The sequence below is a fragment of the Lissotriton vulgaris genome, chromosome 8, assembly GCF_964263255.1.
Source record: "Lissotriton vulgaris chromosome 8, aLisVul1.2, whole genome shotgun sequence".
Lineage (NCBI taxonomy): Eukaryota > Metazoa > Chordata > Amphibia > Caudata > Salamandridae > Lissotriton > Lissotriton vulgaris.
The window spans coordinates 284,565,408-284,591,616 of NC_141696.1; the positions used below are offsets into that span (position 1 = coordinate 284,565,408).

General features: G+C 43.8%; 1 protein-coding gene across 3 annotated transcripts in view; it reads right to left on the reverse strand.

Annotated features, from left to right (window-relative positions):
* USP25 (ubiquitin specific peptidase 25) overlaps positions 1-26,209 on the reverse strand; it is a 469,204-nt gene that overhangs the window by 374,518 nt on the left and 68,477 nt on the right. For all 3 annotated transcript variants that reach the window (XM_086934051.1, XM_086934050.1, XM_086934049.1), the window contains exon 3: positions 2,835-2,979. In XM_086934051.1, the coding sequence (XP_086790177.1) occupies positions 2,835-2,979 (145 nt within the window). The remainder of the gene's footprint in view (positions 1-2,834; positions 2,980-26,209) is intronic.

Here is a 26,209-nt window from a genome sequence, read left to right on the forward strand (position 1 = left end):
GCAGGCATATGCTTCAGGAGACGAAGGGCCAAGCCTGTGCTTAAGAGTTCAGTGAATTGTACCATATTTAACACACATTTCTGTTTGAATCACGATTGGGAACTGGTTTCAAAAGAGTAACACAAATTCACTGGTAATACCACCCATAGATGCATAGGCTCTTTCTGCAGGGGAGTCCATTCGAACAAGTTACTAGCCTGCAGGGTTGTACGTTTAGAATAAGCAGGTGATATGGTGTGGACTGCAGGAGGGCCATGACTGTGTAAACAAGCAACAGCACTCTGGACATTGCTTGCCTTCAGTTTCTTAATAAAGAAGCAGTGAATGGCCATCAATGTACAGGATCCCTTGCATCACGTAACTATGAAACAGAGGACTACATACTAGGTCTTCTATGAACTGCAAGAGACAAATGCAAGCAGGTGCTTAAAAAGAGCTTCAGCAGTCATCACGAGGTTTAAAGTGACTACTCCGAGATCTGTTTCCCTGGTCACGGAGGTCTAGTGTGCGAAGGTGCAAAACACTGCTATCTATGGGGCTGAAATCGCAGGTGTGGGGGAACACTACAGAACTAACCACTAAGGAGAAAAGGGTCTTAAGGTTATTTAAGCGTATCCGAAATACTCTTGATTCCCTTATATTTTGGTACAGGAGTTAAGGGGTTTCTGATGTAGCGGCTCAGACCCCGTCCTTCCATGGGTCAGGTTGTGGTCTGCCCCTGAGCTACTACATTATAAGTTAGTTAACTTAAACAGACATTTTGGCCTGGGAAATGCAGACAATACCTTGGTTATCATATATAAAAACTCACTTCCAGGATTTAGGAATGGGAACTTGCTGGAGCTCTCCCTAGTCTTTAAATCTCACCAAGACTAGGACAGACTGTCAAAGCAACATTTTAAAATCATGATCAATACAGGACATAGAAACTCCAAACTTGGTGGGTTTACATTATTTTCTAAAAGACCCATGCCAACTCGGGAACCAGAAGTAGATGCCGATTTGGCAAGCCGGGTGGGTAAGTTAACCAGTAGCTGGAGACATAATTCTAACAAATCTGCCCTTTGCAATGTTCTGCAATTGCATGATTGATGACGTCGACCGTTTTATACTTTTCTGTGTATCGTACAAAAGGACAAGGAGGGCATGGATTGGACCACTTTGCCAAAACTTGGGTGTGAGGCATTATAAAGATGTTTCTAGAACTTTCCTGACCGATACTAGCCCGACTTTGTTTTTGCACTTGGCCATTTTTTATATGCTGCCTGGAATCAAAGAAAGCGACTGGTTCTATCATTATATACATCCTAATGTGATTGATTTAATGTATCTGTTTTAAGTTAGTCAACTAAGCCTGCAGCTTTTTCTCTAAGGTCGTATTAATCCTTGTGGTCTGAAATACCCTATCGTGTAACATCTTAAGATGATTTTAACAATTGACATGTATTCATTTTTCTTTTTATCCATTTCTGTTAATTTATTGTTGGTTATTTATATTGTAAATTATTATATTATTATACAGATGTAAAGCCATTTTGTATTTTATAATGTTTTTAAGGCGCTTGACCCCGAAATATACTTCTTTTTGATCAGAAAACCCAGCACAGAAATACAGAAAGGGTTTTCGGATTTATATTTTTGTGCATCAATAATGATGATTATCAGGCATTTCTGCACGATTTTACATACATGGACAGAATTAACGTAAATTGGAATTGAAACGAATTTCTATAGAAGTGGAGTTATTAATATGTTTTAGTTAGGCCATTTCTGTGTAAACCTTCCATTTTGAACAAGATCACTTTCATATCACTCACTCCTGCCTCTCCGACATGCTCTCCCCACAGGCTTCGCGGAGCACTGTCAAGCTGATGTCATAATAGTTTTTTTCCCACTGCAATAGTTATTGTTAGTGCTGAATCTTCTCTAGTGTGAATAGAAGATTGAAACTAGTATCCCTGTTTTCCAATCTTTCGCTGGTCTTACTCATTTAAAGAAAGTCTTATTGTTTAATGTTTCAAAACTGTTTGTTCCGTAGGGGGGACATAAGCATAGAATTACTATTGTCTTTATGCTTTAAAGGAATAGTGTTTATTTTTTCTTGTGTTCTGAGTTGCTAAAGAAGGGATACTTTTGCTCACACCACAATGAGTTTGCAGTATTGCTAATATTCTATCCAAGAATTGTATATTAAACCCCCCTTGGCTTGGTTGTGTGCCAGAAGACTTTCCTATACTCAATACTACTAGGGATAGGGACCAATTTCTTTCTGGCTTTTCTGTTCATTTGGGACACAGAATAACTACTGATTTTATGTACTCTCTATAACCTTTTCAGAGAGCCTTCATGACATTTATTCTGTTTTGCCGATTTCTAAATTTGTAATTAACCCCTTTAACTTCTTATTGATCTAGAACTCAGTTACTGAATGGGTTCAATTACTTTTTTTAACGGTTTGCTCTGCTAGTTTTAGGATTTGGGGGGTGCCTTAATGAGGGGACACAAGGCCTCATGAAATTGAGATTTTACACTGCCCGAAATCAGTAACCCATGGGAGAAATGATTGAGGTAACATTTGAGGTGTCTAAATTTTGGGGTAGAGTTCTGATCTCACAACAGAAAGTTATGCAGCTACCCAAAGTTCATGCTGGTTTATAAAAATGCACACTATGTAATTTTGGTTCACCAACCAGGCTATTTCATTATGTACCAAGTCTCTAGATAACGAACCCAAAAATATATGTACGTATATTGCAGTGTGATTTATACAAAAACAGAGTACAACACATAAACAAAATCAATTTATCTTAACACTGGCTTGGAGGAATACCTACTTGTGTCTGCCTGGCTGCCAACACTGATATACCTTTCGTTGCCAGGAAGCGCTGTTTGGTAGTAGGTGGACTCTTCCTGTTGAGGGAGCTTCGCATTCTTTGTAGTCAGGAGAGCAACTGCTAATTGCAAGTTTCCATTGCTTTCCTAAGAGGAACAGTAATAGTTAAGTGTAACTTGGAGGTAGATTAATACAGAGATGGTCACATGAGCACAAATACAATCCGCAAATGGTCTGCAAAATGGACATTAAGTTAAAAAGAAAAAATTACTTGCCTTCAGTAACTTTCTTTGTAGTGGATTTCCAACAGCAGATTTCTCACCTTGTGAATTCCTTCAGGCATTGGACTGGATTTGGAATCTTTTTAGCTACTGGTCTAGGCAACTATAAGCGCAGCCGTTGGACTGCAGAGTGGTTTGCCTCGCCTCTATATAGGCAGCTCCGCCCTGTGCTTGTCATCTGTTTACAATAAAGCATTATGTTCCCCTAGAAGATGAGCAGTACTGACAGATTGGAATAGTGACAGTATGCAAAATCAAATATAGAACCATATGAACATCGAGAAGTTTGTTACAACAACGGGGAGGAATGAGAGCATGGAGAATTCCGCAGACAACTAGAGTATCAACCAGAAAGAGAGTTACTGAATGCAAGTAACTTGTTCTTCTGATGGCAACTTCTAACTGGAAACTCCTAACCTTTTGAAAGGATAGTAAAGCAGTAAGATGGTGGGTCTGTGGAGTGAACTTTGCAACATAAAGTCATGCAGGACTGAGCAGTCAGAATGACCCTCTCTGCAGATGAGACTCAATACACTAATGCCTGGTGAAGATATGGACAGATGCCCAGATAACAGACTGGCAGAAGGCCAGCACCAAACACACCTAGTTGAAGCCATAGTGGTGGCTCTGGATGTGGTGAAATAAGTCCAAAGAATCTCAGGAGGCTCTGCCCTGGCCCCAGCCTAGCTTACCTTGATTCAGAGGACAATCCATCTTGAAAGGGTCACTGCCTTTCCCTTCTTAGTACAAGCAAATCCAATGTAGAGTTGGTAGCCCACACAGGCATGCCAAAGGCAAATCCACCTGCACTGGTCCTCACCTGGACCGCACCCAGCGACAAGGAATCCTGATCATCCCTCTACTCAACGCTACCCTGCCGCACTTCTCTGTGTCGTCAAACACAACCACTGCTTGCCACACTGCTGCGCAACTCAACACAGAGGGAGCCTTTACATGCACCTACTGCTAGTTCCCATGCACTTTCCCACACCCACATTCAAGGCGCATCACAACATGGTAAAACACTCCTTACAACAAGGTAGTTTCCACAGAGGTCGGTGAGCAGTAACCGATTTAGCCATTGTACAATAGTGCCACTTGTCTAGAAATTTCCTCAAACTCATTCAGTCCCTGACTGACTGTATCAAGTACATTTATCCATTTACATTCCCTTAAATTGCGAACAATTGGTGGGTCTCCTCCACTTGGGTTGGGAATCACATTTTCTAGAACTCACCAACTCAATCTCTCTAGCTGGTGTTTTGCCATGATGAAGTGTTCAACCAATGGAGCTCCCTGTACTGCACAGCATAGCCTACTACAATGCTGTGGAATCATTGCCTTCACCTTCTGGCGTTTCTGCCCTACATACAACTCATCGCATGGGCATTTGATTGCATACATAACGTCCGCACTGCTACAGGTAGTGTGGTTGCGATCCCTATACACCAACCTCTGTAGAACCTTATATGTTATAAAGAGTGTCCTACTAGGTCATGATACACTAAGACTAATGGAGATTTGCTACAGAGGCTGCCTGTGCCTAAATATTCTTTATCCATTGTGAGATATCTAACAGGCTTTTATCCATCTTTGTTATTGCGGTACCTTTTATATTTATTTACAGCCTGTTTGCAGGTTGAGCATTTTTACTCATACAGAGGGCATTCATCTAATGGCAGTACAAGAGAACGGACGTATCTTAGTTGTGTATTAATTGTGAAATACTTTTAAATTCCTGAATACACCTTTGCGGTATTCTTTTAAATATTTATGGTACTTTTATACTCAATTAAGACCAGTTTGTTGGTTACGCATTTTTACTCCAATTAAAGGCACTGCACCTTCATCTAATGGCAGTATAAGTGAGCCGACTAATATTTAGTTGTGTATTAATTGTGAAATGCTCCGAAATGCATGTATACTCCTTTGTTTTTGCGGTACTCTTTTTACATATTTATAGCCAGTCAGACAAATTTGCATTTTGTACATTTTTTATAAATCGATTCAAAAGCATCAACCGTTTTATAATAATGGACTGCCATCAAGCAGAAAACCCTATGCATGACCCGTATGACCTTATGGGACCACTGATTGAACCGCCTACGCACAACCCCATCCTGGTCAGGAGCAGAGAGATTATATTACTCTAGCATTAAAGTAGATCATATGACTGGGATTGACTAGAGTATATATTTCCATGTAGGCGTCATCGGCTCCAAGAATCTCATCAACTTGAATGTGTGTCCAGATCCAGGATACATACAGGACCCATCCAAAACTATTTGTGTGACTCCAGGTGAGTCGAGATTCAGCCTCGCTACTTAATCAAGCATTTAATTGCAGACACACACACACAGTCTTATACCATACTCTATTATCCTACACCACACAGGCTGCCCATTTCTAGTCCTGATGAAGACTAATTTAGAGGTCTTTTAGAAACGCAACTAAGAAGGGTCGAAACGTCTATGATCTATATGTTGTGCCCCGTATTAGATCTGAAGCCCAGCATAAAGCATCAAAAATTAACTGAAACAGCCAGACATTTACAGATGTCTTTAAGAGAAACTGGCACTATACTGATGAAATTGATTTTTCTAAACATGTTGTCTCTGTTTATTTTGCTTAAGTCACTTGATTACACTGCACAAGCACCTCACTTTGGTCACCTTCTCAAGCAGTCTTCTGCACTTTGTTGCATGTGTGTTGTAATCATTTATTGATATAAAAGAATGAAAAGACAAAGTAGAAAGTATAAAACTGTTCAAACAAAAAAAATCTACCAACAGAGCCCATTGTTGCCACATAATGCTCACAAAACAAGCCACAGAGATATGGGACCTGCTGCACGACCACTCTCCTGACCTGCAGTTTTTCACAGAAACACAGCTGAACCCAACCTCTGCCCCAGACATCACTGCAGCCATCCCCACCGGCTATAAGATCACCAGGCAAGACCTTCAGCACAAGCCTGAATGCGAGGTTGCTATAATAGTCAGAGATACCATCAACTGCATCACCTCGACAGACATCTCGACCAGCTGCATGGAGACATGTTCAAGCTAAACATTATAGCCAAGTTTTCTCTGTGTGGAGTCTTGATATACAGACCACCAGAATCCAGCACCAACTTGCCCAGTAACATCATGGACTTTCACGGTCTTCATCATCGACTCCAGCACTTTTATTATCCTCGGTGACCTGAACTATCACCTAGAAGACCACACAGATCCAAACTCCACAGCCCTCCGAGAAGATCTTGGAAGCCTTGGGAACCATGCCCAGTGCCAGTGCTCTCTCCCTACAATTGATATATGTGAATTGATAACCCCAATTGGCAAGGACTTTAACCACCTTATGAGTCCCTAGTATGTGGTCCCAGTGGTAACCATGGCATGGGAGTTAAAAGGGGTCATCACCAGGGCCTGAATCACTGTTTGTGCACCTTGAGTGACCAAAGTAAACAGATGACTGAGGTCCAGCCGTTGCAGACTGTAGCAGTGCAAACTGCTCAAACTCAACTTTGCCCTCACCATGAATGACGAGGTCAATGCCCTTCTCTTAATATATGCCAGTCACCACTAAGGAAGGCATGCTAAGCCCAGGAGACAGGGTTCATTATATTAACGGTGTGGACATATAAATGCAAGTAACTTTTCCATTAAAGGATACTATAAGTGAGCAGCGATCCATAGAACAACATGGGCTAGCACCCACAAACTTAAGGTCGCCAGCTCCATTATGGTTCTGCCGAAATATGTCATGTTTGGTATTGAACAATGTGCCTCATCACCCCGACACAATTGGTGTGTCGAGGACTATGTTGCATGCACCCAGATGGCTACCTTAGAGGTTGCCTCCGGTTGCCCCAGCCTTTCTTATGTTCTGGCTCTGCCAGCATGCAGCTGCTGCCGCCAAGACCGGAATCTTATCCCATTCCTGAAAGTGTGAACTCTTCCAGGATGCTGAAACAATGGCCTGGATGGGAAGGAGGTCACACCTCCCTCCCCGACAGGATGGCCAGTGAAATGGCACATCAAGGTGGTGAGCTTCAAATCTTACACCGCCTGTGATATTTAACCAGGCGAAACGAAACAGCCCTCCCCAGGCACATTTGCACCCCGGCAGGCGAGAAAATGAGGAGTCAAGAATTGTACACTCCCAGAAGGCTGGCCACAACTCTAAGGTGGGCTACCCAGTCTATACAGCTAAGGAAGGTTTCTGTCATTTTTAAAAATGACAGAAGAGCGGGTTCTGGGTACCTCGGGGGAGGGGGGGGATTAGCCGGTGGGGCTAGTAGCCCATTAGCCACTTGCACCCGGAACTCTAAGTCCCCTAAATCTAGGATTTAAGGGGCAACCCTGGCACCAGAACCTCAAATCTGATCGGACTTGTGAATAGGACACAGAAGAGACCAGAGTCTGCGACAACAGAAGCTGCACAAACCAGAGGTGTGCTACAGTCCACCCGTGGAAAACTTCCAGGAACTGCATGACTGCTACTCGTCCTAGACCAAAGACCAGTTTCTCCAGACAGAAGGACACTTATTGAGTCAAAGCAACTCCAGACACCCCTGGACTATTGGCAGTAGTCCCCTGCACACTGCAGGTGAAAAAGTTCTGGAACCAAAGAATGACTGGCCATTGGGCCCTCTGAGTTATTGCCCAAAAGGGTGCAGTTCATTGTGGGAAAAGCAGTCCTGACCTCCAGCAAGTTTCAGGTGGCTACCGTGATCCCCCAGACCTCTTGAAATCAGCATAACTTCTTGCTGACCTTACCACCTTCAAGGCTTGTTTGGGGACAATCCAGCAACCACTCCCTTCACTCGATGCTGCAACTCGAGGAACTACGCAACACCTTCATCCAACTTCAGCAGTAGCCTCGTCAGACTTTTTTGCACCCGTTTCCTCATCAGCACTGTGTAAACGGTAAAGCCAACTCTACCGCAGCTCTGGCTTCAGCACCATGGACAGCCTGGAAAACTCTCGGTCCGGCCTTTTTAAGGCAAGTAAAATCAAACATAATTGTGGTTTGGTCCTGGGACCCACATCACCTTAATGCTCCTTGAGTTCCACGCAACTCGACCTACAAGTGACCGATTGTCACTAATGATTTTTCCCATTAACCACAATGCTAAAATTTTACAGTTTTCATTTGCAGGACTTTATTGCTTCTAAAGTCTATCACTCCAGTTTTTATCCGATATACTTCATTTTGGTGGCTAGATTTATATAAAAATAGGCCTTATTTTTATAAACTGGTGTCCGATTTATTTCGAGTTGTTTCAATTACTTACCGTCCATGTTTGTACTTACAAATGCTCAACATGTGTTCCTCTAGTAAAGCGTGACTGCTTTTTACCACTCTACCAGGACTGAGCTAAGGATTTATTTTTGTGAGTCTAAGAACAATCTTTCGGGTATTGTTAGAGTATTGCATAGTGAAGTCTAACCCGCATCACAACATAATATTCCACCTTCGCACTCCAACCTTCAAGTTAAGCTGACCCAAAATGTTCCCAGCTACTCTTTGTAAAAAACCATTAATTCATATCCAGCAGTAGCTTTGCTTTCGAGGTGTAGGGCACAAAGCATTAAATGCTACCACAGAACCACCATCCACCACAATTTCAAAATGATTGAACCAAATCACAGATGGCAATTAATACACAGCTCCCATTGCAAAATTTCAAGAACGCACTACAAAAGTCATTAGTGAAATTAAAAACATTCCATCTTGGAAGGGTCAAAAGAAGTTACACCCAATGGGAAGAGAAATGAGAAAAGTACACCTAATGCTTGGATCTCACCACAATCCGGTACGTTTTTGTAGGGAAACGGGTTGTCTGAATATCAAAGTATTAATTGTTCCTAACTTAAGTGCAAACTAAAACTGTTCACTTTAATAATCTACTAAACTACACAGGACCACAGCAATGTGCTAACAAAATATTGTGTCAAGATCTTCTCTGTAACCTTCCTCATAATGACTTCAGGAATCCAAGCAATCCTTTAAGGAATTGTTCTTTCTATTAAAAACTATTTAGATAGCTCTCTATAATAAATCTGCATTATCTCAGATCTTATGAGGTAAATAGCTTCAATCTCATAGAAAAGAAATAACGCAAGGGTTTCCGACACATACTTCAGAATTCTGAGTGAGATCGAGATTTTTTTTGTGTAAAATATGTTTGATTATCATCAAATATCAATCAAAAGTAATTAAAAATAGAGCTACGGCTCGCATATGCCTGCATTATCTCAGATCTTATGAGGTAAATAGCTTCAATCTCATAGAAAAGAAATAACGCAAGGGTTTCCGACACATACTTCAGAATTCTGAGTGAGATCGAGATTTTTTTTGTGTAAAATAGGTTTGATTATCATCAAATATCAATCAAAAGTAATTAAAAATAGAGCTACGGCTCGCATATACCTTCCCTAATACACATGTCTCCCTATACGGTCTCTCAGTTAATCCACGGATATAATTGGGAGTGCTCAATACCATACTGAAAAACAGTTTGGTGGTCCACAAACAAGGCCCACATTTCTCATAGGTCATCCGGCGATATAAACAAGTAACAGCTTTAATGGTACCAGCCGCCAGCACCACGTACTGGCAAGCCAATTATGTCTTAGGTTCAGACAGCCCTCCCCCCTTCCATCGCCGCTGAATAGCAGACACCAGGGCCGCATGCAGCAGATAATCTCCACAAAGGAGAACAAAGAACTCGCGAATGGCCTCAAAAGGCAGCAGAACGTTCTCTTCATACAAATCTCCCACCGCTGTCAATCCCGAATAACACCACCCAGTTCGTGCTGACCAGTTGCCCCCATTTGTCGCGCTCTGCATGGGCGCGTACCATATACTTCTTATAATCATAACATCGGAGCTTCTCAACCCCCACTGCCTCCAGGGCTGCTAACAGCTCCTCCTGCCTAGCTGGATGTTCTGGGCGATCACGCTCCAAGTCTCGCAAACGCTGGTCCGCTGTGTCCATCTCCTGGAGGAGAACTTTTCGTGCACCTATCATTAACAATACAGAGCCCCCTCACCACCACTTTAAACGCGTCCCACTCCACTGCCATTGAGGACGCTGTACCTGCATTCTCCTGAAAATGCTGGGTCACGCCGGTTCCTATCGCATCCTGGAAGACCGGGTCCTCCAGTAGCTCCGGATTTAATCGCCATATCGGGATCGCTGGACGCGGTGGGGCCCATCGAAGTCTCAGCAACAAGGGATTATGATCCAAGAGTGTTCTGGTCAGGTATTCACTGTGCTGGACTGCTGTGTGTATGTCAGGGGAACAAAGTATCACATCTAATCGAACGTGCAACTCATGAAGCGCGGAGAAGGAGTAGTCTCGCTCATGGGGGTGGTGCTCCCTCCAGGTATCCAACAACCCCGAATTCAACTGCCATGCACTTCGAGCCCTAGCAATCTTATTAATTGGTGCTACAGGAAGAGGGGGGTGAGACCTGTCAAGAGAGACATCCATAATGGAAGTAAAGTCACTCCCAGCATCACTGTACCAGACAAGTAGGACGCCAGCGTCCCTGACAAAGTAAAAAAGGCCTGTTGCTCAGTATTAGGGGCATAGATACTGCCCAGGGTGATGTCCCTCCCATAGAGCCCACCCTGTACCAGTACATAACGCCCTACCGGATCTACAATGTGCTGCACAGGTTGAAAGGGGACCCCCAGCTCTGATCCCCACCAAGACTCCTCGTGCAAAGGCAGAATACGAGGTATGAAAAACCTGACCTCTCCATCTGCGCTGCAGTGCAAGACCCTCTGAACCCGTGATATGTGTTTCATGGAGGAAAGCTACCTGAACCCTCCCCCCCCCACCCCCCCCCCCTCCGCACCAGATAAGTATGGATCCTATGCAGACAGCTCATGGTGTGCAAGCCCCAACGTTAAACGATATGCACTTCAAACCATTCCGTGACCCCATGCTATAAGTTATGTCCAGTGCCCCACCAATAAAGTACGAGCGTCATGCCAGAGCCCCTGATGAACATTCACAAACTCCCAACCCCACGCCCCCCCCCCCCCCCCCCCCCAAGGAGACAGTTACCTTAAAACTAGTTCCCATCCAAACAATAAAAAGTAGCAACTGAGCAAAGTCCTCTAACTACTTCAGTGGTAAGGGTGGACGCAGCTGCCTCAGGACGAGCTCTACAAACAAACAGGAGGCACCAGTCGCATAGAAACATAAAACCTTCAAGGGCTGCGCACCTATCAAACAAGCCATCCCTTTCAGAGACTAACAAGCATTTCCCAACCTCCCCACAGTAGTCATTATATCATCCACACTCTGGAGCGTTACCACTGGGAGCCTCGGACTACTACTAGTAGAAGTGTCTGAGTCATTATCTGCAGATTCCTTGGTAGAGCCTGCCTCATCTTCCAGCGGGCGCGGACTGGCGGAACCCAACACCGATTTCACCGCCCGCAGAGTGGCAGCCCGCTCTAGTTCAGCCTGTATAATGGAGGGTTTCGTCCGGGCTTTCCGCCGCAGCCGCCGAGACCCACGCACTTCAGTCAAACCTTCAGTTCCCCCACCCCTGCCGGTGACTGTCAGTCCTCCTTTATACTCCTCTAACCAGTACCAGGCCTCCGCCGAGGATTCAAAAAAGTGTGAAGTATTGTCAACAACAATTCGTGGCCGTACCGGGAACAAGAGGGAGTACTGCAAGCCCTCCTCCCTCAACACCTTTTTGAGCTCCAGGTAAGAGGCACGCTTTCGCTGGACCTCCAGGGTGTAATCCGGGAACAGCGTGACTGCTATTATCCACAGTGAAGGGGCCCGCCGTTCGCGCCCTTTGAAGCAATAGATCCCGGTCACGATAAAGGAGCAGGCGAGCGATCACTGGCCTCGGTGGTCTGCCTGACCCGAGTGGCTTAGCCAGGACTCTAGGAGCTCTCTCCAAAGTGTAAAAGACAGATAGTCCTTGCTCAAGACTGTGGTGGCCCCGGTTGGCCTAAGTACACCACCATGTTGCTCCCTTCCACTTCTTCCGGCAGCCCAACCACGTGGACGTTGTTCCTCCGGTTTCTACCCTCTGCATCTTAAGCTCTGCGTTCCAGGAAGGTCACTCTATCCATAAGAGCATGCAGCTGTTGGGCCATGTCCTTATGGGCTGGGATCAATTCTGCTATGCTGTTTTCAGTGTCCTTGGCCCTCCTCGCCAGGTTCTTGTGAACTCGGAGGAGCCCTAGCCCAACCTCCACCGTACTAATGTCCTGGTGGAGGGTGGTTTTAGTATCTGTTATGGCTGCTAGGATTTCTGTGAGCTGCCGTTGTATAGGGTCCCCAGGGGCCATCTGCGACAAGTCAGGGGCTCCATCCTCAGGGTCCTGCCCCGCACCCTTGGCTCTGGGCTTACCCATGACTGCAAACCAGTCCCCAACCAAAGGTGCCCCTGGTCTTCAGGCCGAAAGTCCCCGGATTGGAAAGGTCCTGCTACTCCCAGTGCCACTCGCCACCGGCTCGGAGATCCCAGACACAGGCTCCCTCAGGGCACCGGAACCAGCACACCGGAACCTCTGATCTCGGAGGAGGCAGAGTCGCACTGTCTGCAGTCCACTGCAAGGCCTCACAGGACTCCGTTCCGCACCCAGTCCCAGATCGGTGTAGCAGCACAGGAAGCGCTCAATCAGAGCGATCTCGGCTCCATCCCCCCCCACATCCCCAGGAGCCGCAGCCAGGGAGGAACGCACACCACTCTGCAGAGGCTTAAACGCCAACTCCGGGCACCAGCGGCAACCATCCAGAGCCAAGCAAGATCCAAAATGGGGTGGACCCACACGTGCCCCAGCAGACACTCCCCCTCAGTCTCCAGCACTCACCACCGGGTCACCAATTGTACTCCAGCCAGCTAGCCCGCAATATGGGCCATCCGGGACACCATGTGCATCATACGCCCCTTCAGGAATAACCTCACGGGCCGATGATCCCAGCGCACCTCTGCAATTCACCCATTTTCACTGGGCAAGCGTTAGTAGGCTACAGGGATTCAGCGTGGGCACGGGGTAGATCCGCCGCCCTTCCGCTGCTCACACCTAGCCAGCATCTCAGCCGCAGTACCTCGGGCCCATCAGCCTGCCCGCAACCAGGGAATCACGTAGTTGCGCAGCCATCCATGCGCTCCACCGGATATCGCGCTCCACCGGATATCGCGCTCCACCGGATATCGCTGCCAGAGCCCCTCGCGCCCAGGGACAGCCACCGCCTCGTTCACACCGCAGCGTCCGCAGCGAGGATCGCCTGAGCGCTGCCTAGGACCACCGTCCAACGTCACCGGTCAGTCAGGCGTGGGACCGCAGCCTCGGTCAGCATTTAGTGCAGGATTGATGTGCGGCTCGTGAGGAGCTCCTCCCTCATGCGTCCGCCATGGATCCCAGGCAAGCCACACTTCTCTGAGTGAGATGGAGATGACAGATAATCAAGACGGATTTTAAAAACCACCAGAAGAATGGTTTTTGGACTTCATCTCATACAGATCAGACACTCCCAAAATAAGTTACTTTTCAGAGTTCATACTTTTAATCTTTAGAGTAAGTTTTTTTGAAGATTTTCTCATCTTTCAAAAGTTTTTCCTAGCATCATATTGGAACTGGATTGGCAAGTAACCCGTCATTGTAATGGATAATTCTCATCTATAGAAGGACTCCATGACAATACAGTAAGAATCAAAAGTAATGTTATCAAGAGATTAGCACAATTCTTTTATGAGAAGCTGCTGCTGAAGCACAGCATGACACAGCCAAAAACGTTCTTCATCTACAGTAGGCTTCTCCAACAAGCGGCTCGTGAGCTACTGGCAGCTGCTATGCAGATACCTGTAAGTAGCTCTCCTGTGCGCAGCCCAGCCTACTAATTTAGAAGCTTTAGCTTGGTTGAATAATACATGTATAGCAAACCAGAGACTGTATTCGAGATGAAAATCTGTGTATTTTCAGAACTCCTACGCTGGTGTTTGGCGAAAAGCTACTGAATTTCCAAAATATATTCAAATTGAATCGTGTGGTGTATTACCTTAATGCCAGGGCTACTGCAGCTGTGGAAGTTATGCATTACCAATGCATTCGAAATTGACAAAGCCCTTTTTACATTACTGCTGGCAACCCTGTCTGATGCACGGATGTGATCGCTACATGCAGTCTTGCATTTAGTGGCCACTAATGTAACCTTGTCTGATATGGTTACTATTATAAGACTAATATTAGTATCTGGGGTTGATTTTTATTAAACTTAAGTAGCTTTTCACAGAAGCCGTTATGCAGTACAGCTTGATTGAAAGCATGAAGCAGGGGGTAATTGTCTGGTATGAAACTAACGTCCTTGTGATTATTGGCACCTCAAATATCAAACCTAACATTGAGTAAGGAATACAGAGTACAGCTTTCTGTTCTTAAGCGGACCAAAAATAACATCTACAACAAAGGCTGTAAGTAATGTCAATGCATAGGCTTCAACGCAGACATTATCAAGAAAAAAAGAATCTACTTTGCTCCATCACACACTTTTACAGTGAAGACATCGTTTCTAAAAATCATGTAGTTATGAGAGGACTGAATATAGGACATTCTGATGAATGTATGAAGACTGAAATGGTAGCCAAATAACCATTACAATAATTAATTTAAGACAGTTGCTGGTCATGTACACAGTCAATACCATTATTCTCAAATTGAGGGCAACAGAAAGGTAGCAAATACTGCACACAAGGCCATTGTGAAAATCTGTTCCATTTACAATAATAAAAAGTTCTTGGTGGCGGATCTTCCTGATGTGAATACAACCTCCTTGAACTTGTCTAGGTCAATCACAGGGAACAAGTCACTCAACCTCTAAGCCTGAATGCACAAAAGTGATCAGGATGGAGTGCAGCACCTGACTGTCTGCTGAGGCGGCCGTCCACTCTGTGGCAGCTCAAGTAAGAAAAAAAAATATAAAGATGTATGTGGTTTAAAAAAAAAAAAAACTCTCCAAGCCTGGAGCAACAAAGATCATGACCCCGCCCCCCCCATAGCAATTTCTGCACAGACAATTTAAGAGCCTCAACTAACTTCACAAGAGAAGAGAGGAAAATCATCTGAATACCCAGGGTTAGAGTATCAAAAGTGTGAGGTATCTTGACTGATGATATTGGTAATACATAAACCAACTGCACATGTGCCCAAGAGAGAAACGTAATCGGACTTTGATTGTTCATCGGGGATCTAGGTCTTCCTAAGAAGCAGGAAGAGCAATCCCTCAAATTCTAAGAGAGCAGATTATACTTAAGACTCGGTTATTTAATCGCATTGCTCCTGGTTGATGCCAATTACAGGTCAATAACTATGAGGTGAACAAGTTAGTACTTTGCCTTCTAGTAGTCTTTTAGAAGGATTTTGAAATTAACTTATTAGGACTTGTGCAAGACATAGGACTTCAATGCGAGTGAAGCGGTTACGGTTCATAACAGAAACTATTGAATCTAGGATGACAAAAAGCATTTTGTACGGGCTGAACTGAGAGCAGATTGTGGACATCCAAGTTTTGATGGTGTCTAAGCTGGATCCAGTCGGGCCGAATGTTGCTCACCAGCAACACTGGTCTTCATAGGGTTGGCCTCCTCACAGCAGGTTAATATGTACCTATAGGCTGAAGAATCCCACCCGGCATACCCGGTTCTACGCACTTCTGGTATCCGTCTGCCTTTAGGAATTAAATCTGTGTAACTCTGTGGTTAAGAAACCTGAAGTGATATGCCTAAATCCATAATTTAGGTAAACATGTATTGTCTACCTGCAAACTACATCACACTATCCACCCTTAAGAGATTTACCAAGGTATTTTGCAAATCCTTCTTGCTTTAGAAGAGTGAATTGTTTTTATCATGTTGTGCAAGCTTATCAACCCTCAACATGGTTCTTTGCCCATCTCAGTAAAGTAGTGAACTAGCTGAAACTCAGAGGACTGCGGCTAGGAATAATGGGAGTTTGGCCCAAAGTGACTAGAATAGTCGAAAGACTCACAGTACGACAAGTAAGGGACACAGACCTCCAGTCTTACTTTAATGTAATTTAAAAGGTAATCATTAAGAAGCATGTCACTGTGTTTTCACATCAGGTTTGAGAATTATTAGCTTGAATTTTAACTGATGATTGATCTAAAGGTCAATAGTGTGCCACAGAAGTAGTACTGGGAAGAATACTTGTTAGCAGTACTTTTCATAATGGCATTGAAGTTAATTACAATAATTGCAATATCAACAATCATGTATTTAGATTGGGTCCGATTATTAAGCTCTTCAGAAAAAATATTTAAAATAAAAAATAAAAATACGATAGCATTTCTAAAATCCCATGCTTGCTACATAATTTATAAAATTAAAAATTCATGAGGTAGCTTTCAACAAACTCATTTCCATCAAGGTCTGCCAAGGTAAATGGTACTTTAATTGCACGTGTTTTAGTCTGATATTCTTTCAGCACCTGTTCCTGTAACTCCTCTCAAAAGGGCAATTGGCGGCTTCCCCAAACGTTTGGCAGTGGACAGCACAACTGTACTGGACAAGCTCTTAAGCCACACTAAAGAAACCAGTCACTTCATCAAGGCTAAAAAATAACTACTCTTCAAATTATCACGCAGTTCTCAACTTGACAACTAGCGATGTGCAAAACTATGTTCGCCTCAAACGTTTCAACTGCTTCCGTAAATCGACCATAGACGTCAACTAAACCAGAAATCAACACAGTAGACAAACTACTTACACAGCCAACATTCTCATGCAGGCAGAGACTGTACACCTTCATAGACTTCTGTGTGAAAATTAGGTTTATTTTCAATTGTCAAGAGTAAATATTTAGTTAACTGAACCAAGACTTCAAAGAGACAAACAAAAATAGTGAGCCCTTGCCAGGCAACCAGTGCTTATTCTTTTAAAGATTATGGGCCCGATTTAAATCTTGGCGGACGGGTTACTCCGTCACAACTATAAATCCCATTATATCCTATGGAACTTATTTTTTGGCGGATGCGATACCAGTCACCGTTGGGATGGAGTAACCTGTCCACCGAGATCTAAATCCAGCCCATACCAGGACAAAAATGTTCCAAGGTCAATTACAGTGCCACCTGCCTCTTGCAGTGTTCCCACAGAAACCGACAGTGCCATCTCCCATCAACTTCTTCTTACGGTTCGACCGACCTGAAAACAGCTTTAGCAGTCTCGCCAGCCTTATGTTTTCCAAAAAATGAATGCATAAACAAAAAGGCTCTTGGGCTCCCCCTTCTGCACCCATTTGGTCTGCTCAGGTGTCATTCATGTCCTGCTTCTGCCCACCGACTCAAGGTCAACTGATTGTCTTGCACTGAGTGACAACATATTACCATTTGCACATGTGCAAAGAAGCCTAAAAAGCAATTCACTTATGTGCTGGGGCAAGTTTGCCTATGCCGCTGGATCACTCCTAGGTCTATTTTTTTATATGTTTAATATGCCTGCTGCTTAGGATAATAAAAATAAGGCACGCTTGCCAAAGCCTTACCCACAAGGTATGCTAACACTTATTCTGACAAAGTTACTCCGTCTAATTTTAAAAGTGCTTCATAAATCACCAACTAAAATTATCAATACACAAGCTTCATTTATGCAGACAAGAATTATTAATGCCTAGTGCAAGCAGCTTGTTCAACGCTGTTTCTCGGTTTTATGTATGCGTAGCCTCGCATAAATACAATTACAATACAAATTAGAAGTGTGAAAAGAAAGAATGAGTTAAGTATGAACTAGGAATGTACAGTGGAAGCTAGGGTTCATGCAATCAGCTTTGATGGGAATTATCGCCCTGCAATTATTTATATTCCAAATATAACGTTCACAACTGCATTCACCTTCCAGAAATAAGATAAAGTACCACATTATAGGAGTATCTCAAGTCGTAGGGAACCCCTGGGACCATGTAGAGGAAGCAGGGCATAGAAGAGTTCTCTATAAGGTCACGGAACACCAAGTTAACTTGCAGTAGCCTAATGGAGTACTGCAAGGGGTATATCATAACTTAATTCTTTCAAAAAAACTAACTTGTAAAAAGATATTAGAACCAGCTTAAGCTAGATCAAAAAAATGTTCTATAACTCAAAATGTGCAAAACATGCAGAGATTCTCTCAATCCTGTAAAGACCTAAACCATGGAAATTAACAAATATGTGGGCATAAATCTCTCATTTCGGCGGATCACTGTTCATTTTGTTAAAATAGATCAGAAGAACAAAAAGCTAGCTCTCCATTTTCGTTGTTCAAACTACAGCTGTAGTTATTCTCTGTGACCTGCCTTTAACGTTGGCTGCTGGCTTCAGGCATTATGAAGTCACAACTTGACTGTAATAAAGTATTACAGCTGTGCAGCTATGCATTGTTCTTTTTACAGATAAGAGACTTCATAATTCAACTTTAATAAGGAAATTCGAGACCGGCTTTTAAACAGGGATTGCAGGCCGTAATTTGTTATAATAATATAATAAAATAGAACTTTAATATATGGATAAAGGGCTTGCTTGCAATGGCAATAGCCTTAGTGAATTAGCTGCTATACAGCCAAACCCACATAGAGGATAGGCCTTTTCTGAGAAACGTTACACGTTTTCTTCCGATTCATATCTAAATAAACAATTACACAAATTACCAGCCGGAGACCACAGTCCATGTGTGCGCACAACCAATTTACAGTGAACTAAAAATAAGTTTCACAGCCACGTCAACTGGCATGACAAATGGCAGTGTGGTAACAGTTTGCTTTTTAGGTCTCGCCTAGTGTTGCAGTGTGCATGCGCTGGACGCTCTGCGAGGCATATTGTAGTAGGGTGTGTTTTTGGAGTGGAAGCCCCGCCCATCTTTTTCATTGGCTGGCATCATCGTCCATGGTAAATGCTGGCTTCCGATTATTAATGAGGCTTCTTAGTCACTCTTTGCTACCACCCTTCCTCCTTTTGGACCTCGCATCAGAACTGGACCGTTTACTTGCAGCATTATACTGTCTCCTTCAATTAGTTGGCAAGCACTTTTTTTCCATTTGCGCAATGGAGACAGCTTGTTTTGTTATGCTGTGTGTTTTTTGTCCTTCTGTATCGAGGCAAACTCTTTGGCTGCATTATTTATAATTGTTTTAAATCAGGATGGCACCCTTGCGGGCAGCTATGCGCATAACTTTCTTAGGCACGGGCACGGCGCTATATGTTATAGTAGCACCGCACCAGATTTTCTTTCTTTAGCAAGGGTAATGGCGGTGCTTGTTTTCATCCTGTATACGGTCTCCCACTCACAGTGTAATCTAGTGCAGAATTGTAAAAAACTTCTTTCTAGACTCGTTCCATTTTTTACCGCCTCTTCTATCCACTTCATGTTAGTCAGTAGGCTCTGTGGCATAACCTACAACTCCACGGGGGTTGGGGAGTGCGTGCACCGGCCAGCCCCGGCCCTGCCCTCAACAGTCACAGTACTCTGACCAGAGAGATCTCGATTAAGTCCGGAGGGGGGCCCTGGCCTCCATGTACCTTGCAGGGAGAGGGGCGAGGTGCGGGGGGGGGGGGGGGGGAGTTCAGTTTCGTTACGGCACTGAGTGGGTTTCCTTAAGGTCTGAGCGTAAAAGGGAGGGTTTCTCTTCTCCTTGCGTTCCCGTTTTAAGTACCTCAAAGAAAGCAGTCTTAGAGATGGTATTTTATTTTAAAAATAGATTTATGCCAGGTTTGTGCAGAATGACTTTTTCAACCTCGTTTTGTGATCTTACTAAAGTTACGCTTAGGTGTAGTTGGTTTTATTTGGCTGTATTGTAATTGGACTCATATAGCGCAAACAGTACTATCCCTTGATGAGGCACTGAAGCGTGTTGTACGTGTTTCTAATTGTTTCATTTGCACAACGTACTTTTAATGATCTTTTGTTTGAAACTTCAGGGGTGGGAGGAGTCTGTGTGGCGTTTTTTTTTTCTTAGTCCCTATATTGCATTTAGAAGTGAAAGAGGCTTAGTTTGGAGCAGTTAAATGGAACCATGTGAGGCCAAGCCCTTATAACGCCTTCACTCTACCTTTAGCGGCTCCTTTGACGACACCAGTTTAGCCTGCTTGCACTTACCAGAGCTTGAGCGGAAGACTTAAATCCAATGCTTTAAATAGGCATGCACTCACAGGTAATCGGTACCTGCACTTTACTCTTAAGAGGAGAGACCCTGCACTCCTCCTCAGCAGGGGTTCAATACTTTTAATGGGAGAGTACTGGAACTTCTCAGTAGCACACAGGTATTCTGTCACAAGGAGTACATGCACCATCTTAATTCCATTTCAACCGCTGCTTAAATCTCAGGCCTGTTGCCACCCCCAGTTTTAGGTAATGCTCATGCTGTTTTGGCCCCCTGCTTTGAAGGGCCCTATGTCACTTTATTACAAATTAGTAACTTTTAAGTGTAAGTAAAAGCTACAAAAAGGATGCACAACCACCTCAATTTGGGCTCAAACCACCAGAGTGCATTGCCCACGACCACACAGTGTATTAAAGTGTGGAAACTGTTGCTCCCTTCATGAAGGGTGTGATATTTATCCAATATATTTTAATAGATCCATTCATTTGACCTCTAGTTCTTGCTTTCCATATTTCTTAGTAGTATTGGGCTCGAGTAAATTAAACTAAATTGCAGGGTGCACACTTAGAATATCAAACGGCCAGAAGTGGTTAAAGCCCGCACGTGGTACATGGTACAACTTGGACTGGCTCATTAACTTGGCTGCACTGACCCTGTTCTGGGGCTTGGTGATCTCTCTGCTCTTCTGGCCACTGGTGGTGTGGGTGGGGCCTTCTGAGAAATGCAAACACCTGCTGGCAGCACTTGTCTTTGTGAAGCACTAAACAAGTGTATTACAAATCAAGAACTTTCTTGAGGGGGGTCTGATCACTTGCAACAAATTAAATCAAATGAACTCAAGTCATTCTCCCAAAATCCTGCATTAGGTTCCATGAATGGCCTGTAGAGAATCAGCTGCATGAATGGATTTCGACAATTAACGAGGATTCCATAATGCAATTCATAAACCATTTTAATTACTGTGCGGATGCATTCTTTTTTTTGGGGGGGGGGGGGGTCTATTTGGTAGTCCATCTGGAGCCAGGTATGTTGCCTGTATCTTTAGGTTTCTTCACTCTTGTCCCACAATACCTTCAATAGTCCCTCTGATCGCCCATCTGGTACCTGGTGTTCATAGGTCTTTTTGGAAAGCTGAACTATGGCCCTGGAAGATTCCAATTTTCTACAATACAATTTCATGTTACCTGGCACTTGTGTGCCGGTTCAGACTGGGACAGTTCAGAATGCCAAGGCACCAAAAGAGAAGTAGTTTAAAAACAAGCATTTGCAATGCAAAAGGTCTCACATTTGGAGAGATTAAGAGGTATTGGCGTTGTAAGTGACAATATCTTTTACCTTTGTGTTTTGGAGAGGTGTATGTGGTGTGGATTGGAATTATGTGGGTTGTATTGGAATTGTTGGTTGTGGAATTGTGTGAGGTGGAATTGTGTAGTCTGGAGTGTATTTGTGTAGTGGAATTGTGTGGCATGGTGAATAGATGGGGCAGAGCTGCATAGAATAGATAGAAAGGAAGATAGGGAGGGATAGATACTTTTTGCAAAAGTGGTGAATGAACTTGAGGCAGAGGAGCAGAGATTGCGAGAAAGGAGGAGAGAGCGGGCAACAGAGGCATAAAGAGTGAGGACCAGCGAACGCAGAAGACACTAAGAAGAGGAAGAGAGCATGGGGTTGAGAGATGGAAACCTTGAAAAGGTACGGGAAAGAATCTGAGCTTACCATGTGTGAGCAGGCATTTTATAGAGGAGATAGGGGGCGGGATGAGAGGGGGTAGTGGCAGTAAGAGGGAGAAATGAGAGGGGTCGTGGGTGTGTGAGGGAGAAATGAGAGGGGCCGTGGGTGTGTGAGGGAGAAATGAGAGGGGTCGTGGGTGTGTGAGGGAGAGTTGATAGGGTTGGTGGAAGTGTAAGGGAGAGATTTGTTGATTTGGAATGGTTTGTTGTGAAATTGTGTGGTGTTAAGTGGTAATACGTGATTTGTCAGTGACATACCTTTGAATGTTACTTCCTAGAATGGCTACTTATCTGTGCAGAAAATGAGGAGAAAGAAAGGCTGAGTTCATAGTAAAAGGGAAGGCAGAGAGCAAGGGAGAAAGGATGTCAGAACGTATGAGAGAAAGAAAAGCATAGGGAAACATGGGGCAAAGGGTTTTAATGCTGTGGCTTTAGAATGAGACTGGGCATGTCCAGAGAAGAGTGAGTCTTACAGATAGAGGAGTGTGCAAGGAAGGCAGGGGAACATCAGAAGCGAACAGAAGCTTTCAGACTCGCTCAATAGGAGAAAGGATCTGGCACCCCGAGCTCCCTCCCTATGATGCCACGAGGTGCCCTTTGGGTGAGGAGGCAGAATTTGCGTAGTAGCACTAGGAAAAGCTCAGCAAATCTGTAAAAAATCTCCGCAAGCACGGAAAAGTTCAGCAAACAGGCGGATTGCTTGTTCTGCCCGTTCCCGGTGCTTTTTTCCTGTTGCGAACGCGGTTTGTGTGCTCGGGGAGAAATATCTTGCGAACACGCATTTTGAAAGCGCGAACAAGCAAATAATTCTGCAAAGCTGCGGATCGTGGAATTTTTGGCAATTCCGCGTTCTCCACAGAACGCAAAACGACTGAAATTCCGTAAATTCCGTGAGCGGAACGGAAATTACCACCCAGGCCTACTCCAGGCGTGGTTTGCATCATTACAGGCAAGCTTGTTCAAAAAGCGATATTACACAGAATATGAATAGCCATTGAAGAGAAGAGCTTCACAGGGTGGGGGAGTAAAGGGGGGAGGGTACAGGGATGACCTCCTAAAGGGCAGCTGGCATGGGGTGCTTTGGGTTGGATGGCAGATTTCCACACACATATTTCAGTCAATATACATTTATACAATCTCTGCAATCTTCATAGAACCGCTGTATAATCTTGGATTTATGCCCCCAGCTCAGAATTAAGTCTGCATAACCGGCCAGCCCTCTTCGCAATAATAGCATTGTAAAACTTCGCTCAAGTGTGTCTGCATACGAAGATCAGGTATAATGACCTTTAAATGCGCGCTTCTCATCAAAGCGCTATAAGGAACTTGTGTTTGGGGAAGAGAGAGTGCCATACTCGAGCTCCTGGTGCTCCTGAAATCAAAGCAGACTTATGGGGAGGTGAGGTTGGCGGTGATGGGTAAAAAGGAATTAGATCACAGTAGGTGTGAGGGGGGGGATTTAAGTCCCGCTATGTCCCTTGTCTTTTTCCATTCTCTTACTTGTAGTTAAAACACGCACCAATACAATGTGAAGTGATGCTTGCTACAAGCCAGCACTAGCCCTTGGCGCTGCTACGAAGCGTTTTTGGTTTTGCCAAATGAAACTCAGAACAAAAATATATCTATTTTTCCGGACAGCTCTTTACATTCCGGGTCGCTTTCACAAGTATACATGCAACTATCCGTGCTCCACGTCATGATGGAGTATTGTTTAAAAATGTAATAAACGCAATCTATGGAGTGAGTAAATATTCCCTCCCACTAGTGACCAGGTTTCCGTTTTTTAAAACGTACAAGCAAAATGGTCAAATGAGAACTACATTTTGACAGTTATTCTTTTGTTGTTCGCTCTGGCTTATAGTCTGGGCAAAGTCCTAATAAAAAAGTGGGGGGCTCACCTAGTTAGGCAGTATGCAAGCAACATCACAGAATGTGACATCACACATGTCATCATAGGAATTGACATCATAGAAAGTGCATCACAAGCCACGACTTTACAGGAAGTGCCATCACAAGAAGTGACATCAGATCTAAAGCCTTCACATATATGTTTAGTAGGTCTATCATGTGTACGTTTGAGCGCATTGCGAGGATAATAGCACAGTGAGCTATGGAAGATGATATGTGACTTCTACAACTTGCAATCTCCCAGTTTACACATCCTGTAAATTCATTTACAAACTTATATAATTTATTGTACATGTAATATGCAGGTGTAGATGTAAAGCGCTCAGACACCCAGCATTGTGATGAGTAGGGCTACACAAGACAAGCATTGGTATAGCCAGTAGGTCTCGCCAATGGTTTGTGGTCACACTTCACAGCGTCAGCAATGCTGTGCAGCATGGCTAAAGTAAAATGTAAAAATACTTTGCGTGGCTGTCAGCCTCATTGTGTAGACACCATGCATACATGGACACTCTGTCTTTAGTTACTGATCCAAGTAAGATTGGTAATTGATTTAAAAATGCTTTTGCACGTTTTATTTTTAATCAGGGGAATGAAATCAACAGATAGCAAAGGGTGGAGCAACAGGGGGAATCATAAGCAACAAAGGGAGGGCAATAGAACACAGAAGCAACACGGGGAAAGGCAGCGAGATACTGATGCAACATGAGGATGGCAAAGACATAGAAGCACAAGCGTTTGCAATGCAATAGGTCTCGCATATACGCAAGTTAGAGCTATTGACGTAAATGACAATGCCTTTTATTTTTGTTTTCGTTTTTAAGACAAATAAAAAGCATTGTCATTTACAATACCAACAGCTTAAACTCGCGTAAAGGCGAGACCTATTGCATTGCAAATGCTTGTTACACCGAGCACATATGACAAAAACGAATTTAAAGCTCTCAGTCCCATGCAAGTATTAAATACCAGAATACAGTGAAGCGAGGAATATTGGGGACCTGAGGTATGTAAAGGTGACCGGTCGGTGCCGCAAGAGCTGGCATGGTGGGCAGCTTGTGGCATGTATGACGGTACAATGCGTACCGTTACAACGCGTACCTTTACGACGCAGGTTTAACAACGCAAGTCGTTACAACCACTTGCATTGGGGGGCGCTGGATAGTTAATAGTTTAATTTACTATTCCAACTCCAGTCCCCGTGGATAGTAGGGAAGGTGTTGGATAGTAAATTTATCTATCCCCTATCCTAGAGCGCCCTCCAGCGAAAGTCGTTGTTAAGACTTTCGTTGTTTTTCCTGCATTGTAACGGTACCGCGTTGTAACGGTTCCGTTGTAAAGGATGTTTCCCCAGCTTGTGAATGTGTAAAACACATGGATTTGCTCAACTACACTTTTTGCCTTTGTAGCCCATTTAAGGCTATTATCGAGTCACATGCTATGCATTAACTTTGTAACAGTATTTCACAGACTGGGCACAATTGTGAAATCTGCTTGGGTGAAACGTAAAAGGGGGAAGACACTGATGTTCCCTTGTACAACCTGCCTCCCTGTGGAAAAAAAGTATTTTCCCTCCCAAAAAAGAAAAGGGTGCGAAGTCCGAGATAGCAAAGTGCATGTCCTAATTTGGTCTTACATTTTACTATTTTCAAGAAGAGAGGCAGATGCAGTAGTTACTTGACAATGTATTTTTGAATAAGAGTGATGAAACTGCATAACTTTTCTATGAAATGTTGCTAAAAGCAAACTGTTGAGTGTTTCTTGCATTGCCAATTGTCATTTTTCCTGTTAGCCTAATTATGCACGTTACTAAATAACACGCTTGCCTTTGTGCCACGTTGCATTTTCACACACAACCTGCATGGTTTTATATTTTGTTATTTTCTTGGGATTTAGTCTGAACACCAGTAGACAAGGTCAAACAAAATTTCCCCTTGTAATTTTCTCTGGTCAGACACTAGCACCTAAAAATAGCAAAAGAACGCAACTGCTGTGGACAGGGGGTTCTGAAAAAACACACACTAAGTGAAGGTCCTGAAGCAAGAGTGCTGCGTCAACTGAGATGTACAACATCCACCTATTTATGCTAAGGCATGGGGTGTGCCACGAATACCAGAGATCTTTAATATATAATCATTTAGCTTCGGTAGATAGAGGGGGTATAGGCTAATCGGTCTGTTTTCATGGCAGTGCTTTTTATGGTATATGGTTTGTTAACTACGCCAATTATATTTTTTATATCTATTTGTTGTCTAATTGTGTTGCAAATACTGAATCTTAGGGCACAATAGTTCAAATAAACATTGTAAACTTCCTTTGT